The following is a 17,746-nucleotide window of genomic DNA, read 5'->3' on the forward strand; positions in this document are numbered from 1 at the left end:
CGTCATTGACATAAACAAAAAAAATTATGACATACTAGTATTTTCCATAAAACAAGTCAAAGCTTTTAGAAAGCTATTTTTTCTACCGACTGTCACTGAACTTAAAACGCTTGCCTAGGGTGGGTAGATGAAAGGATAGGAGTAGCAAGTGGGCACAAAATTGCGATTAATTCTTAATAACTGACCTTAAGTGTCAAAAGCAGCGTGCTGCGATGATGGTGATGTTGATAGGAATGACGGCTTTGCAAGCTGATTGAACCGATGAGCACTTCGTAAAGTGTGATCTGATAGATAATAAGCACCACCTCTCGTATTTAGGTTATGTGTCAGTGCTTCCATAGTACATATGCTATGTATGGCAATAGAAAATAAAATTCTTTCAACAGCAGATAGAACTAAGTTCGGATGCAGCCGAACAGCATTTACTCTCGCAATTCGCCAGAATTAAAAAAAAACAATTCATACCAATTCAACAATCGTTGTTTGACAAAATTGTGAACAACGGAAATCAATATTTTGTTTATATAGAGATTAGGGAACTTAGGACACGATTTCATGAATTTGTAGCGCCCAGCTATTGCCACTGAAATACCACACAAAATAACAGTTATATTAAACATAAAGTCATAGTTCGATTTCGACCATTTTTAGAAAAGAGCTGACACATTTCCAAGGACTATTCGAGCAAATTTTTATGGTGTATTGGCGTAGTTATTATCTGCTTTCACTAGTTTTCACAGTTTATCAAGAAAAACTAGAAATTTATGCCAATATACCTAATATCATCTTCTTTTGGTGCTTCAGCTCATTGTCAGCTTTGACCTGCTGCACATGTAAACCTCAGACATCTCGGTCATTTACAGTTTCTTTCATATTTTTCCAATCTTCTCCATATCTTCCTCGTGTTCGTCAATCCATCTTGAGCGCGGTCTTCCCCTTTCTTTAGTGGTATAACATTTTCACCATTTATAAGTTGGCTTAGGTCATGTTTCCACATTATACGAACAACACTAGTCATTATCTTTTACTACTCCACAGATTTTTCTAAGAATCTGTGTTTCGTATACTTGAAACTTGGCTTTATCCTTTTCGAGTAGCGATACTGGTCGATTGATTGTTGTGGAGTAGTTTTGATTTCAACAGTTTGATTAAGCACGCGTATGACGTCTATTGACGGATTGTATTCTCTCTTCGATACTCAGGCTCCATTGAGTTCATAGTCCAAGTAAGTAAAGGCTTTCACAGTATCAAATGCGTCAATTTTCATATCCCTAATAACAGGAACTTCTTTTAGACGTGGGGTGCGACGTACAATACGCACCGAAGTCGTTATTGCTGCTGTGGAGCAGAGTATCGATCCAGACCCAAATGAGTCCATCCGCCATAGCGGGCAACAATTGGCGCAGTGCCCATCAACTTTATAAAAGATTTTATGGAATAACTTGATTTTCGGGCGTACAAAATCTAACTTGTGCAAGAATTTAAGCCGAACGAATATCTAGCGTGTGTCGCCCGTTCGGTAAATGGGCCCAAAAGGAGATGGTCACCGTTCCCAATTGTTGCAAGAAAACTTTGTTCAGCGATGAAGTTCAATTTTAGTTAAATAGGTACGTTAATAAACGAAATTATCGCATTTGGAGTGATTATCGTACACCCGCAAAAAGTTATTGTTTGGTGTGCTCTAAGGGCATAGCGAATTATTGGTCCATATTTATTCAAAAATGAAGCCAGCCATAATACTACAGCTGTTAATGTGGACACACGCCGCTAATTGCTGCAAACACACTTTACGAGGGAAAAACCACATGTCTAAAACAAGTAAGGAAATGTTAAGTTAGGGTGTAACCGAACATTTAATACTCTTGCAACTTGCAAGGTACAATGGCGGAGGAGCACTTTCAGGTTTTGGCAAAACTTTATATCAAACTAAGGAAAGTATCGCGTGATGGAATTCAAAAGTTTGTTATATGGGTATTAGGCCTAGTATTGTGAAATCTGATCTTCAATAAAACAAGTTCACTTTAGCACTGGACTTGTATTTCAGATTACTAAAAGAAGAACGACCTCGTCTGAAAGAACTATGTTTTCTCATATTTCGATTCCTTCGTTGATGAGTTTTGAGGTTATGATTGACAAGCGGTAGTCGAGCACAGAATACACAAGACAAAATACCTCTTGCTTCCAAATAAAAAAAGCCGAGATTTAATTTTCGATTCGTCGTTAGTTTGTGCATATATATCTCATTGGAATTAGGAACCAAATAAACTCCGCATTGCATTCTCAATAAAATCTAAGTAGTCATACACCTTTGTGAGCTCCTGCGTCATATAAACGTCATTTCGAAGTGAGTTTTCCGAATATACCGCAATGATGCGCTCTTTACCTATCACATCCTTTTGGGTGAAAAATAACGGCCCATGGAAGGAGCTATAATACGAATCCGAAACATTGTTATAATGTACACATATTAACGATTCCTCATATGAATCTTGTGCTTGAACCTCAGCGAATCGCGCACAATTTGAGTACGGAACAAGTCGACCGCGCACTTCCTCCAATTTTTTTGAGGAAAACTCGTCTGGAATGAAATAAAATCATAGATGTAAATGTGGCAAAATTCGTATTAAAGAAAAAGCGATGAAAATGCTGACAATCGCAAATAGTATATGTAGAGGGTTGCCAGATATTAAAAAAAATATTATTTTCAGATTTGCTAAATTAAATAGATACAACAATTAATAAAATTTAATTCCACCAAAACAATAAAAAACGTTAACTTCGGCTGCACGGCAGCTGTAATACTCGTCATAGGTGCATAGCATATGCTATAGTGCCCCCCCCCCCACGGATACAATTATTTGTACGTATTTGTTTGCGTATTTACCTAGATCTTGTATGTAAAAAACCTCAGCGTTAGTTATTGAAATTGTTGCAGCAGTGTACAAACAGGTTGGATATACGAGCGAAGAATACTCCACATCGCCTTCCAGTTCGATAACGGCTATATTAAACTTTCTGCCTAAAGCGTATTTGGGATGTATAAGCATTTTCTAGAAATAAACACACGAGGTTATATATGTACATTGTGAGACAGAATAAATCTTTAAGATTACTTTTATATTCATTCCTATGGCGCTTGTTTTGTCACTTCGTATTCCCAATCGCACAAAGTTTGCCCCACCTGTGTATACACAACGGCCTGAAGTTAGAACGAAGCGTTTACCAATCAAACTCCCCATACATCTAAAAACGCTAGAGTAACGCGTTTTCCTTTCAATAATGGTAAGGGAGGGATGAATTCCAGATACGAACCGTTTAATCCCTTCTAATTGCAACGCTCTTTCAATCTCTTCACAAACTAAAAAGTATACATACATATATAGATAAAGATATATACGTACTGATTACTGATACTTTGCGAAAATTACAGTTTTTTGCCTACCTTGTGAAACCAGGCTTGCTGCTGTTGGCACATTTGTCGGGGGTACATATTGTACTGGAGGTACAAATTGTATTGGACTAGAAATTGTCAATTTGTCAATAAAAAAAAACTTCGTAAAATTGCGGTTAGAATTTATATGGACAAACATTCGCACTTACCGACGCTGTACGCCTGTAGTGCTGGGAGTTTTAAAAGGGCGCACTCTTTCTGGCAAGGGATCTCTACAAAAATAAAATAAATATATACGGCAACGTTGCGAATCTGTGATTTAACGCTTAATCGTAATAGTGTACCTAATTTAAACGAAGAGCGTACGAGGACATAACAGTATAAAACGCACCGAATGACAAACTTACCAAACGAAGCTGATGGCGTCACTCATTCTCACCTATTTTACATATATGTAAAGTTTGAGGAGTTTCTTTTGTTCCACAACATTATTGAAGGAATATTTTATGTTAAGAGCAAGCGAATGCCGATATATTCTTCAATAAATTTCTTTCAATAAAAAAAATATATGGCAAAGATAGATAGAAACATCATTATTCCCCGTACAGTGTATATAAAGTTTGCCACGAACTTTTTACCACCGAGAAGGATACATACATACATATGTGATCAGCGTGACGGGCTGTAGATTTAGCGATGTCCGTCTGTCTGTGCGTATACAACTAGTCTCTCAGTTTTTGAGACACCGATCTGAAATTTCCTACACGTCCTTTCCTCCCCAAATAAGTACTTATTTGCAGAAATCGCCGATATGCGACCACTTTAGGATATTTCTGTCATACAAACTGATCGATCAAATTCCAGCCCTTGAATGTAAAACTTTTTTACCTGTGAACATTCTTATAGCCTCGGTGTAACCGAAGTTAACGTTTTTCTTGTTATGTTTCAGCCATGCCTTTCATCCTTATTGTCATTAGAAGGTCATATAATTTCTTCTAATTCTTATTGGCGTAATATTAGTTTTAAAGAGTACCGTTTAATGGTTAATGGGATTGCCTATTGCCAGATTTTGTTGTTTGAACTTGATTAAAAGCTCGCTTCTAATTTAGAGTTCTTTACCACACACTGCAAATATTTACAAACAACATCTACAAACGATTAGCGAACAAAACAATTTTCTCTCCCTGCAATTATATTATACAGAGAGAGAGGGAACGTAAAAGTATTAATTTACCTGTGCTGAAGTGCAAATTTTGATGCTAAATCTGTTACTTTAGCACTCAATATATGAATAGTGTGTCTTAACTCTTCCTCAATTTGCTTGGATCGCGAAATTAAGCTGCGCAGTAAATAAATATACAATTTTTAATGTTTATAATAGAGTATAATTATATTTTTTAATAATATTCACCTCTGTATCGTATGTTCCGCTGCCGTCTGCTTTAATTCATATGTGCTAACCGTATGCTCCAAATATTCTAATTTCTTCAATGTTTCCAAATATTTTTCATTCGAACTCTCTCTCGATTCTGTGGTTTCCACTACAGTTCTGTTTTTAAACGTTTTATTCAATTATTACATAAAGTATTACTGTTATTGTACATATTTACTGTTCTAAGGTAGTTAGCTTTGCTTCGCAAGTGTTGCCCCATTGAATTAAATTTTCAATATCGTTATGTACATCCATATAAATAATGAATCTCTCTGACGTATCGTCCGAACATATTTCTTTGGCGAACAAAAGTACCAGCAGAAAAGTCAGCTTCGTTATTTCTATGTTTTGCTGCATTGAAGGCTTGTAAATCTGATGAAACAAAGAACAGATGGCTATCGATCTCTTGGTTCGAGAGAGACAAGAGATGGAGAAAAAAATTAAAAAACAGTCACAGATAGCTTGGAAATTTTAGAAAATTTAACGAACACCTGAACTTTACCTTTTCCATAGATATCGCTAATTAAGAAATTAAAAAATAATGGATAAGAAAATAAAGTTTCGAGTCTTTTTGTGAGTTTTGACACTGTTTTGCATATCGTTATTCTTATAAATAAGCCTAAACGAAATACATCAAATATATAGAAATATGTAAAGTTTAAAACGAGAAATCATAATTTTAAAATAAAACTAGATTCATTTAGTAAACAAAAGCTTAGCTTCACTTTATCTGAGACACTTTTGTTGTTTTTCTCAATAAGTTGCTTTCACTCTTCGACAAAGTCAAATCTCCAAGTGTACGCCTGACGAGGTCAATGGGAATATATCACGACTCAGATCTTTTGCTAAGCTTTTGAATTGCAGTAGCAGTAATTATTTGCGATAAGAGCCTATTGGGTTCGTTTCGTGTTTTACATACGCGTGCTTTCATCATACATAGTTGTTCGGAATTTTTACTCTTATTGTTTCAGCGTCCACTCAAGCGTTTTTGAAATATATGAATTATTAGTATATCAATATTTTTATTCCACAATTTTAAAAAAAATTTGTAACACGAAAATAAAACCTACACTTCTTTCAAATATGTACTATTCTCGAATTGCACTCGTTGAAAATATTCTATTCTTTTCACTCATTCAATTAAATATGGTTTATTTTTCAATTCTAAACGAAAAACAATACAATATTTTTCAGACTAAATTACACCTTTCACTATTGCGTTAGAACTGAATTTTAATATGTAATGTCTCTCGTTTAAGTGGATTAATGAACAGTTAAGAGAACAACAAATGTTTACGAAGTTTGTTGATAAGAAATTCTCATTCTTATGAGAACAATTTTATATTAAGTAATGAATTTAAAGAGAAAAACAATTCTTTCTTTTGCCAATTAAGAAAACCAACACTCAAGTAGTGTATTGAAAATAAACTTTACGGTGCTCACAGTTTGGATTTGATTAACCTGTGAGAGACAATTTCGAGAGTATTTTTAGCTGCAGTTTTCGGATTTAAATTTATGAATTTTTTGGAGTCATCTCGTTATTTTATAATTTTAAGAAGAGACCACTTTTGCAAAAGATGATTTGTAATAGCAATTTTGGGCATTTTTGGTCTGCAAAAGTAATGCAAATGTCTTGTATTAGAGAAGATATTAAATTGTTGTAGTTCTTGTTGTCAAATTATTAACTCAAACTTTTCATCACAACTTAACTGACGGTTGCCGCTTTTGTTCGCACGTTTACTCTTTCCGTTATTTTAATAATTGTATTGCCACCTTATCACGTTTCCCATTCCAATCTAAATAAATCGGACAACTTTAAAAAAATAAATTTCATGCCGAAATTTCAAAACTTTCATAAAATTGTATACTCAAATTTTCTTCTGAATTGCAATCAAATATGAAGAAAATACTTTTCTGAACGACTGCTAATTGAATTAAGCTTAATTAAACGAAAATGATGATGAAATTTTGAAATAAATTAAACTCACTTGACTAAATTGAGATGCGTTACGCTATTCGTACTTCGGAAAGCTGTGCGACGTATTTTATATTATATAAATATTTCTAATCCGTGATAAGGGAGCCCAACCGCAATAAAGTAAAACCTCTCTTCGCAAAAATGTTTGCCAAAACCGCTGATAAAAGAGTGTCGGAAATGTTCGAGGCTCAGTTAACTTCTAAACGTTGCTCACAGTAGACGAAAAAATTGAATGAAAGCAATTTTTTAAACGAGAAAAAAATGAAAATATTTCTTGGAAAAACAATTTCATTGTTTTGTGTTTTGTGTGTAATCACGGGTGTCAAGGGTGGTAAGTGTCGTTTTCTGAAAAATAGCACTGGCGACTATTAAAAATTGCTAAAAGACTACTAAAAAATATAGTGAGGCAACATGTAAAAATCCTCTCCTAAACCCTTCATGGAAAAACAAACGAGAAATAAAAATATTTATATATATAATTAGAAGATCGTATAAGTTGTCGTATAAGAGTGAATAAAATAGCGCCATCCTTTTTTTAATTTTTTTAGAGTATGCATCGTGTATGACCCCAAGTGGCTATATTGGTAACTGCATGCCACTAACTGGTTGCCCAAGTCTAAGCGGATTGGCCGCGAACACGCGTCGAACAAAGGAACAAAGTAATTATCTACAGAACAGTCTATGCGGACCATTAAGCTACAATCTCTTTGTAAGTCTATTGATAGTTAAGATATATATGTATGTATTTATACAAAGTGAAATTGCACATACCGTGGCTCCATCGCATAATCGACCAAGATGTTATTTCAAGTGAATGTGTTACAAATTTTAGCAGATATGGATGTTTTATTTAACTGGGTTTCAACAAAAAAACATATCATTTTTAATAGGAACTATTTTTAGAAAGACTTTAATAAATGGTTTATTTCTGTATACTCTACCATGATACTCATATTTGTACAGTGCATTCCCTTTAGTATTCAAGCACGTACAAATGCACTTTCTAGTGTTATTGAGCAAGGTTATTTTTTTTAGATCTTTCACTGCTCTATAAAGATCTTCCTTGGTTTCTTCTACAACAGATCGGTCTTCTTGCTTGAACTCATCATAGAAACACTTAATAATGCTGCAGGCAGTATATTTATATATAGATCAAGAGTTGGAGAGAAACGAATCCAACAAACCATTCCATAATGCTCGAAAAGACGGGGCAACCCTGCACTAAAATGTTTTCTGCCGCATACACATAAGTGTTATAATCAGGGATGGGCACGACCCCAACTAATTATTATAAATATTATTTCAGGTTAGGTGGCAATATAATATAAATATTATCAAATAAGAATTAGTAAAATTTAATATATATAATGTGCACCGTCATCCACACTAACCTATTCAGTCAACTCCTGACAAGAAAGACATGATACGAAACTCTTTAGTCCGAGAGAGAGAGCTGTCAAACCCGACATTTTTTATAACATTTGTCAATCATGCCACTGTCGAAAGAAAATGGATTGAGTATTTTAAAAATAACTTTTTGAGTGATCGGTTCCTGAGTAGGCCTATATCACGCATATACATCCCTAGATACGTGTATTCATATTGTATAATTTTTAAAAATCATATAACATAATAAAGTAATATATAAATAAAATGAACTATAACAAAGAAACAATACAAGTTATATTAAAATATCATGATGTTATGATTAACGTTTTCAATTAAATTAGCAAAAAATCCTAAGTTGCACGCTATTCAAAAGTATTTGTGTCGTTCCTTGAAATTTCGTTTCTCACTGCCTTTGTTAGCGGTTTTACTTCTGGAATCCCACCTTTTTCGGTATCAGATGTTCAAAAGTCCCTAATCTTCATAATCAGGGAAAGAAAATAAGAGAAAATCAGAGAGTCTCTCATCATGTTATCATTGATCTCAGACTGATTTCACGGTCGCTTTGTCCTGTCGTAAGTACTCGTTTTACGCACTTCAGTTGTGCGTTTACTGACAATCCGTGTATATACGTACACGATCACTTATGCTGGAAACAGTCACCTACACAAAACCGCAGACCGAATCAGCTGATATGACCTATCTTATGAGAGCACAATGCAAATGAACATTCAATGTCAATGGACCTCGAAAATTAGAGTATTCTCATAGAAACGAGTCAGCTAATTGCTCTCTTGCATTGCTGAGTTGCCAGTCTCAATATTTTGTAGTAATTAAAAAATAAACTTGAATATATTTGAAATATTCTTACACTAACAGTCGAATACTTTATTTATTGGTAGACAATTTTTAATGGTTGGATTTGAGCTTTTACATTATGAAAAATTATAACTAAAAACCTAAATGTGTGCAAAATCATCTATACAAATTGAGCACTGCCAACATTGGTGAAAGGAAAACAAAAGAGAACAACTGATTTCTACGTTGCCACTACGGGCATAACTTTTGACAAATTTTGTATAAACGGGCGGTAGGTGCGAAAAGGCGGAATATCGGTGACTGTTTGAAGCATTAGCCTGGTTATGATTCTTTCTTAGTGCAGAAATACTTTCTTCGCTTTAAAAAGCATTGAAATATTATTTTTGTTTTCTATAAATTAATATAATTGATTTTAAGTCTTAAGTTTTAAAAATGCAAAACAAATAAATAATTTATTTTCATTAGATCTTTGAACCATTCACAATAGTAAAACTGTTCTAAAATATACAAAACAAAACTTGGTAGCACTGATAGATTATACCAATTTCATGAGGTATCCTCTCTTGTACGAATTCAGCTCAATTTCGAAAGAAATCGTTTAACAGCTTTCCAGCAGGTCCTCGCAGCCAGCCATACAGAGCATCAGGCCTTCACTTCTTTGGAGCGAACTTCTGTTAACCGAATAATATCAACACACTGATCTTTCAAGTATAATGCAGGGTGGCTCACGAATCGTGCTACAAAAGCAAACCGTTATAACTTTTGTTGTTTCAATGCATTGTATTTATATTTTTTTTTTTTATACCAAATTTTATTTTATTTTATATAATTAATTACTTTTAAAAATCATGGACCATAAATGACCTCCATGTTTAGCCTCGCATATGCGACACCTAATTTGAAAATTATTCATTGCGGCCTAAAGGGTTGAAGTCGGGATTGCCTCAATTACCGATTTATTGGACTGCTTCAATTCAGTCAAATTTCTGTGTTTTGTTTTGTTCACCTCTCATTTGATATAAAAAGGCCATACAAAAGTCTGGTGCAGACAGGTCAGGTGACCTTGGGGACCAGCGGGAAGTGGAGTTTCTTGATATTAGATTGTTTTCAAATTTTTATTGGAGCTCCGCAATAACCGGTCTGGCTATGTGTGCAGTTGTTCCATCTTGCTGTTGTAATGACTAACTACAAGTCGCACCGATAAGTTGCGAATCAAAACTCTTAGATTTGTCTGACTTGAGGTTGCAATGGCCCGAACACGAACATACGGATTTCGATTCGCTTTTAATTACACTTTTGCATGAATAAATATACCTGGGTATATATGCACATATATATCTACACTTTTTCTCTCCACTTTCTATGACTTATCAATCAACACTAAGTCCAAAAGTTTCTTGCACCAGCTCTTAGTTTGTGGTAGAGGGAGCGACGAGGAGATGGGAAGAACAGCGAGTTAATTATGCTTGGGCAACACATTTTGTGTTTTTATCTTTACATTTCTTTTTATCTTGAAATTCTTTTAATGATTGCTTTGGTGGTCAGTTCTACACAAATTCTTACAGTGTACTGGGAAATTTCAATTTCATTATAAATGTATGTTATTGGAATTGTCGCGAACGAAAAAAGAGAGTATTTTTTGGCTCTCATTACTTTAGAGGTTGGAGAGTTTTACCATGATGTAACTTTATATAAGTAAACAGAATGATTAGGCGTATTGAATTCCGGGTGACTGTCTTTCCGATTGTCCATCCGTCTGTGCATGTAAGCGATAACTTGAGTAAAAATTTAAATATCTTGAAGAAACTTGATACACGTGTGCCTTGCCCCCCGACAGGGTTGGTATTGCAGACGGAGGGAATTGTAATATTACCACGCCCAAAAAAAATGCAGTTAAGCGGAACATTATATTTAGTTTATGAGCTATTTAAAAATAGGCTTGGCCCTGCCCTTTAATTAGTTTAATGTACATATCTCATAAGCCACATGCATTGTGAGAATGGATGCAATCAAATAATAAAAACGCTCAACCGGTATATAACGGTTGTATTTAAAAACGAAAATTGATCGATGAAAAATCATAGGAATCGATGTTAAGCTTAATCCAAAAATTCAGAAATTTCTCGACCAATTCTCATCAAAAATCAAATTTGGTGCATCAGATTATCCTGACATTCTTATGCTATGGCATAGAAAGATCTGAAATAGAACTACAGACACGACTACTTTCCATGTATCAAAATTTATAATTTCAAATGATTCATTCGCTTCGTGATGAAGTAACGAATATTGAATTCTTATGTAACATTTTTTAATATTAAGTAAATTGCGAAGGTATGAAATGTTCGGTTATACCTGAGCTTAGAACTTCTTTACTTGTTTTTTTCATAATTTTCTTATTTAAATACGTCGTTGTTATTTTATTATAACCGTGTATTTTTTTCAAAATTTTAGATAATTTTAATTAAAGTAAAGAAATTAAATGACATTTAAAAATCTACAGGTATGTTGTCCAGTGAAGAACCTACCGCCATCAAAAGCAATTGAAGCGCTGCCAAAAATTGGTAAATGAAATCTTTGATATATCAACATATGTTTATGTGAATGGTCTCTGATTTAAGAGGACAACTTATAAATCTAAACCAAGATTAACTTAAGTTTTTCTTTTATGCAAACATGATAGACAGTTTCTGTCAGACACCGGACGGTGAAACTGGAGAATGTGTTATTTTAAAGAGCTGCAGCATTTTACTAGAGCTTGCTAGAAAACCAACCCTTACAAGGTGGGAGATTTCATACCTGAGAAAGAGTAAATGTGGAAACGCTAATGGAGAAATTATGGTAACTACCAATATCAAAGATCACTTTTAAGTTCCCAAAAGTGTGGCATGAGGTTACGGGTAAACTAGAACACGATCCGTTTAATGAGAATGTCAAAATCGTTGGAAACTTTCAAGCGATAGAGAACCATACATCGATCTTATATATTTGAAGCTTAATCAAGTAATTTATATCAATAGGTCTGTTGCCCTGAAACTAAGTGGACAGTACACCATACAACAACATCAACAACAACAACACCCACAGTCAAGAGCAAAATGAGAAACGGTAAGTAATACCCGGTCGATAGATTCAATGCCAGTGTATAACGTCTGAAATTATACGTTGTCGGTTTGCTTTAGACACTTGATATTCTTTAGTTACAATCTAAAAATTAACTGAATCTATAGTTTTCATTAGAACGGTAGATGTAGTAACCTTCAGATTCTTTAACTGTATAATAGTGAAATCAAGCATCAATAAATATATCGGAATACAAATTTTAACAAATAGTTGCCGTTAGGTAACTCTCTGCCCTGAATAGGGTTAGCCTCTCCCGAGTTGTAGAGGTTCTAAGAGGGCATTGACCTATCGGCGACCATGCTGTAAGGTTGAGAATCTTACCTTATGCTAGCTGCTGAAGCTGTATGATAGAGGACGAGGTGAAAACATATCAGCACTTCCTTCTTGATTGTAAGGAATGAATTGTAAGCTCATTCTTTTAGATATCCCACAGAGACTAAACGCTTAAGCAAATTTGTATTGACCACAAAGCGATTCGCCGACTTATAAGACCGGATACAGGAGTTCTATTTTTATAGCTTCACAAAGGACGGCGTATGTGTAGTAATCCAAGTTCGATCCCTGGATCATAACATAACTTTTCTTTGAGTATAAAAAAAGATTTCGAATATGAGGACATCCGTGCCTTTGGCTGATTTTATCCCGAAAATATCTGTAATTGTTTGAGAAATTCCCGCGATAACACGTAAAAATCGGTGGACCTTATACCATATATAGTGAAGTTTGACTAGCAGAATCATCAGTATAAGCAATTTGTATACATATGAATGTATATAGTATTTATATATATTTTATATATGTATACCAACCGCTGGTATATGAACGAATATTTGATTTGGACATCCAATTATGCCAGATATTCCTGCTTTTTCAAACTATTAATTTTTAATAATTCGACACAGATATAGGAGCTTCCACTTCATGCCGCACACCGCTTCAAACACTGGGCACATATCTTCCCATAGAAGACTGTCATGAGCTATATAATATTTACTAATTATGATAAAACAAAAAAATTTGCAATATTCATTTCACTCATATAATTTGTAATTATGGCTTAACGTTTTATTCTTATGAAAGTATACATATATAGTATGACTAAAATTGATTTGAAGTATATACCAACATATACTTAAGTTGATGTAATTTTAGCTCCACCCATGCCAGAAACTTCCTGTGACACAGCGGCCAACAAACCTGGAAAATGTATATCCATAAAAAGCTGCAGTACCTTGCTCGAAATTGTTACAAGGCAAGACAGAACACCTTTAGAGACGTTGTATCTGCAGCATAGTCAATGTGGATATGATAATGGAGAGTTCATGGTAACTATTATATATCATTTTTAAATTCCTAACATTAATAGTATTAGAATTAGAATAGATTGAGAAAATCTAAGATCCGCTTTTAGAGAATGCCAAAGCCACTAAAAACTTACACGTGTTAGAGAACCATGCAGTCCATTTAGTTATAATTGAGCCTTAATGAATTTATTTTCATAGGTGTGTTGCCCTGAAACTAAGTCGACGACACAAACAGCACCTAATACAAAAGCAATACAAACAACGACAACAACAGCACCAACACATATAACGAAGAGCCCAACAACCTCAACAGCCGGTAAGTAAAATGTATACTCGTGTGATAAGTTTAATGCCAGGATAGAACGTGTAGAGCTGAGAAAATAGACGATCGGTATAGGTTTGAAGCACACACTCTACTCACATCCATAAGTATATGTATATAAAATTTTGGCAATATGTAAAATGATGATGATCTCAATACCACCAAAATATTCGGTCAGAGAGCGACTATGTTGTAAGTCAACATTGTCATCAATAATTAAACTGTCTTAAATTGTATAAGCCTTAAGAAAGTATACATATGTATATATAGTATGAGTAAAATTAATTTAAAATATTGTATATGTCGCCATTAAGTTAAGTTTTGAAATTTTAGCTCCACCCATGCCGGAAACTTCCTGTCACACAGCGGCCAACAAACCTGGAAAATGTATATCCATAAAAAGCTGCAGTACCTTGCTCGAAATTGTTACAAAGCAAGACAGAACACCTTTAGAGACGTTGTACCTGCAGCATAGTCAATGTGGATATGATAATGGAAAGTTCATGGTAACTACATATTATATATCATTTTTAAATTCCTAACATTATTAGTATTAGAATTAGAATAGATTGAAAAATCTAAGATCCGCTTTTAGAGAATGCCACAGCCGCTAAAAACTTACACGCGTTAGAGAACCATGCAATCCATTTATTTATAATTGAGCCTTAATGAGTTTTTTTTTCATAGGTGTGTTGCCCTGAAACTAAGTCGACGACACAAACAGCACCTGATACAAAAGCAATACAAACAACGACAACAACAGCACCAACACATATAACGATGAGCCCGACAACCTCAACAGCCGGTAAGTAAGACGTATACCCGTGTGATAGGTTTAATACCAGGGTAGAACGTGTAGAGCTGAGAAAATTCATTATCAGCTGTTCGCCTTAGACGATCGCACACACTCTACTTACATTTATATGTATATATACTTGTATATAAAATTTTGACAACATGTAAAATGATGATGATCTCAAAACCACCAAGATATTCGGCCCGTTGTACATTTGGATCAATCTTGTTATGCGTTAGACGCTCTCTCTCAAAATGTTTATTGCTGATGGATTTTAATTTTCTTTCCTTTCGTAAAATATGTTGGCATCGATGTCATAAAGTGTCGCATCTATATAGACTTATTCATCATAACCATACCATTATGTGAAATAAATTCCATCGACTAATACGACATTCCCCGGTCTGACTTTATAATGGATATATCAGTCAATATTATAGGTTTATAAAAGAGTTAGATGAACCCCTTTAGTACAATGTCTCTTGGTTCGAGGAAAACCAGTTTTCCTAATCAAAGTATATTTTGGTAAAAAAATATATAAGATATCAAACCTCCGCATATAGGATAACCCTGCATCTATCTCCTATGGTTTTAGGTATTACAAACAACCTTTAGCAGCAATAATAGCTCGTATATTAATTTATAATAATATTTTTGTATATATATACTATAATTGTAAATATAATTGTGAAATCTATTTACAGGTCCCAACATAGTACCACCAAAAGGAGATTCCAATAAGTGGGTAAGTACACAGATACAGACATACATACATATTATTCTTAAATGAACTTAAAAACTCGAAAAATGTCAACCTAATTTAGGCGATGTATTGGTCTGCTACATAGAGTTCGCAAATTGAGTTACAGTGAAAGTTTGTCCGCTCATCGTAAAGCTCTCAAAAACTTTTTTAAATCGATAAGTTTACTGGTGTATGAATGAATATTGCTTTTTGTCGCGTCTTAATATAAAAACTTCGGTATATTGTCGAAACATCTTATATTTAACGTGGGACAAGCTAAAGAGTCCTCACCTTACCTACTTTCTATTCAGAATATTACCGAGTTTAGATATTGTTAAGAAAAAATTTTTTTCTGAAATGGATTTTTATTAGATCCAAACTTCTCAGCTTACCCATTTCTTCTTCTCTGATCTTTATGAATCAAATGGATAGAATGAGCAAACGTTAACACTTGTTAGTGCTGGAGAGGGCCGCCAATGGCGCTTCGTTTTAGGCACGATCGCACTCTCGTATATATGTCTTATATACTTGAGATCTGGTCGAATGATTATACTATACAGGCATGAACAGATACGAATTTGAATAATTTCAGACAAATGAACCAGGATGTGGCAAAATACTCTTAGAGAACCGAATTTATGGTGGCAGTGCTGCTCATATTGATGAGTACACGTGGGTAGCGAGGATAATTTACATCGACGGTAATATATACTAAGATTCTTATGAGAATAGTAATAAAATTTTAACATTATTTCCTTAAAGCTGACAACAACATGGACTTTTTTTGTGGTGGTTCTCTTATTAATCAAAATTACGTACTGACTGCAGCTCATTGTGTGTTTATGTCTGAAGATAAAAAAGATTGGTATATCAAAGGAGTTCGTTTAGGCGAATGGAATACCACAACGGAAAAGGATTGTGAATATTATAGCAAAGAGTACCCAACTTGTGCACCTCGACACTTGGATATAGACATTTTAGAACATATAGTTCATCCGAAGTATAATAAAAACCGACTTAACTACGATATAGCTCTATTGAAGCTGGAAGAGAGTGTAACTTACACGGACTTTATAAACCCGATATGTCTACCCTTGTCGCCGGCAGGTCAACAAACAATTAATTACGAAAATAAGTCTGTAGAGGTCGTTGGTTGGGGCAAAACAGAAACGAGGGAGCATAGTGAAATTAAATTGTATGCATATTTGAATGTTCAAGATATCAAAAAATGTGGCAAACAAAAAGGAAGGACAGAAAATCAAATATGCGCCAAAGGAGAGAAGGGTACCGATAGCTGTAACGGCGACTCAGGCGGACCTCTCATGCTTAGGGAATCACACAATAACAGGACAGCGTATTATTTGATTGGCTTGGTCTCATTCGGTGCAGGCGGTGAATGTGGTGATATCCAAACTAACGGTTTTTACATGCGTGTAGTGAATTTCATGGATTGGATAGCAGACAATACACAAAATTCTTCATAGCAACAATGGAGCAACATTGTACAGACCTTCATTTCTAATTACTAGGCGAACCACCTCCTATAAGATTTTGTTCCAAACAAAAAGCTTACTTTTTGTATAAAATAAATTATTTCGTTACTCATAAATAATACTATAATAAAACACGTTCTTTTTAATAATAAAAAGATAAGGATCTACTTAGAAAAGTAATATTTTTCTTCTTTATTGCCTATACATGTTCATAATGTGTCAATCTAGTATAATATAACATTATATAATAATCATCTAGTCTAAAAAGTACTCTAAGCTTTGGAAATACTACTATTGATGATTAATCCATCGTCTTGCATTGAATTCCGTAATAATAAAATTTTAAGGCTAAGGCTAAGAAATTAATAGTGATTTTTGGTTTTCTACGGTGAACACACTCTTGATTCGGTAAGAAGGCAATGCTCTGTGTTTGGTGGGATCAGTAGGGTGTAAAACTATTAATACTAATCGCCACAGATAACAAATGATCAATTTAAATCACAATGCATTGATCGAAAAACGAAAAAAGTGGGCCAGTTGACACGGCAAAGTAATTTTGTTACACGACAATGCACCTGCACACAAAGCAAAATCGGTTCAGGATACAATCAAAGTACTTGACTGGGAGGTGCTACCCCACCCGCCGTATTCACCAGACTTGGCACCTTCCGATTACAAATTGTTGTCATCGATCGGACACGCTTTGGCTGAGCAGCAGTTCGATTTCTATGCAGAAGTCGAAAATTGGGTGTCTGATTGGTTTGCTTCAAAAGACGAACATGTTTTTTGACATGGTATCCACAAATTGGCAGAAAGGTGGTCAAAATTTATAAAAAGCAATGGTAAATACTTTGAAAATATTTTTTTTTTATTGCTTTCCCATTCAAAATTAGTATATCATTTTCACAAAAAAACTCATTTCATACCGGTATACTGCTCTCCATTGAAGTACGGACCGAT

At 34.4% G+C, this 17,746-nt stretch overlaps 2 protein-coding genes across 8 annotated transcripts; one reads left to right on the forward strand and one right to left on the reverse strand.

Annotated features, from left to right (window-relative positions):
- Nucleotides 1-2,201: 2,201 nt before the first annotated feature.
- LOC106617066 (serine protease Hayan) lies at nt 2,202-6,058 on the reverse strand. Of its 6 annotated transcripts, none has more exons than XM_036373512.2 (10): nt 5,894-6,058; nt 5,326-5,342; nt 5,002-5,228; nt 4,803-4,940; nt 4,626-4,730; nt 3,601-3,663; nt 3,443-3,519; nt 3,114-3,358; nt 2,885-3,050; nt 2,202-2,578 (listed from the first exon to the last, which is right to left on the reverse strand). In XM_036373512.2, the coding sequence occupies exons 2-10, from the start codon at nt 5,332-5,334 to the stop codon at nt 2,250-2,252; spliced, it is 1,359 nt and encodes a 452-aa protein (XP_036229405.2). In that variant the 5' UTR covers nt 5,335-5,342; nt 5,894-6,058; the 3' UTR covers nt 2,202-2,249. The 6 variants fall into 6 exon arrangements, with proteins under 6 accessions (XP_036229405.2, XP_036229406.2, XP_036229404.2 ...); XM_036373513.2 differs by having other exon boundaries at nt 5,002-5,195; nt 5,326-5,442; XM_036373511.2 differs by having other exon boundaries at nt 5,326-5,442.
- A 691-nt stretch (nt 6,059-6,749) lies between these two features.
- Nucleotides 6,750-16,966, forward strand: LOC118679748 (serine protease easter). 2 transcript variants are annotated; one of them, XM_070107229.1, is made up of 12 exons: nt 6,750-7,132; nt 7,350-7,510; nt 11,510-11,570; nt 11,690-11,847; nt 12,027-12,114; nt 13,267-13,454; nt 13,632-13,749; nt 14,089-14,261; nt 14,443-14,560; nt 15,256-15,296; nt 15,886-15,994; nt 16,056-16,966. In XM_070107229.1, exons 1-12 carry the CDS (start codon nt 7,063-7,065, stop codon nt 16,775-16,777), a joined length of 2,007 nt encoding a protein of 668 aa, XP_069963330.1. In that variant the 5' UTR covers nt 6,750-7,062; the 3' UTR covers nt 16,778-16,966. The 2 variants fall into 2 exon arrangements, with proteins under 2 accessions (XP_069963330.1, XP_069963331.1); XM_070107230.1 differs by having other exon boundaries at nt 6,753-7,132; nt 13,282-13,454.
- Nucleotides 16,967-17,746: the final 780 nt, after the last annotated feature.

This window comes from Bactrocera oleae, chromosome 2, assembly GCF_042242935.1.
Source record: "Bactrocera oleae isolate idBacOlea1 chromosome 2, idBacOlea1, whole genome shotgun sequence".
NCBI lineage: Eukaryota > Metazoa > Arthropoda > Insecta > Diptera > Tephritidae > Bactrocera > Bactrocera oleae.

Excerpts from the sequence above, each read along its gene's own strand:
- LOC106617066 (XM_036373512.2), bottom strand. Across the intron at positions 3,664-4,625 it reads AAATTTGCACTTCAGCACAG|AGATCCCTTGCCAGAAAGAG; the intron begins GTAAATTAATAC and ends TTATTTTTGTAG. Across the intron at positions 3,359-3,442 it reads AGCAAGCCTGGTTTCACAAG|TTTGTGAAGAGATTGAAAGA; the intron begins GTAGGCAAAAAA and ends TATACTTTTTAG.
- LOC118679748 (XM_070107229.1), top strand. The coding sequence starts at position 7,063 with ATGAAAATATTTCTTGGAAAAACAATTTCATTGTTTTGTGTTTTGTGT. Across the intron at positions 12,115-13,266 it reads CAAGAGCAAAATGAGAAACG|TTGATGTAATTTTAGCTCCA; the intron begins GTAAGTAATACC and ends CATATACTTAAG. Across the intron at positions 13,455-13,631 it reads ATGATAATGGAGAGTTCATG|GTGTGTTGCCCTGAAACTAA; the intron begins GTAACTATTATA and ends TTATTTTCATAG.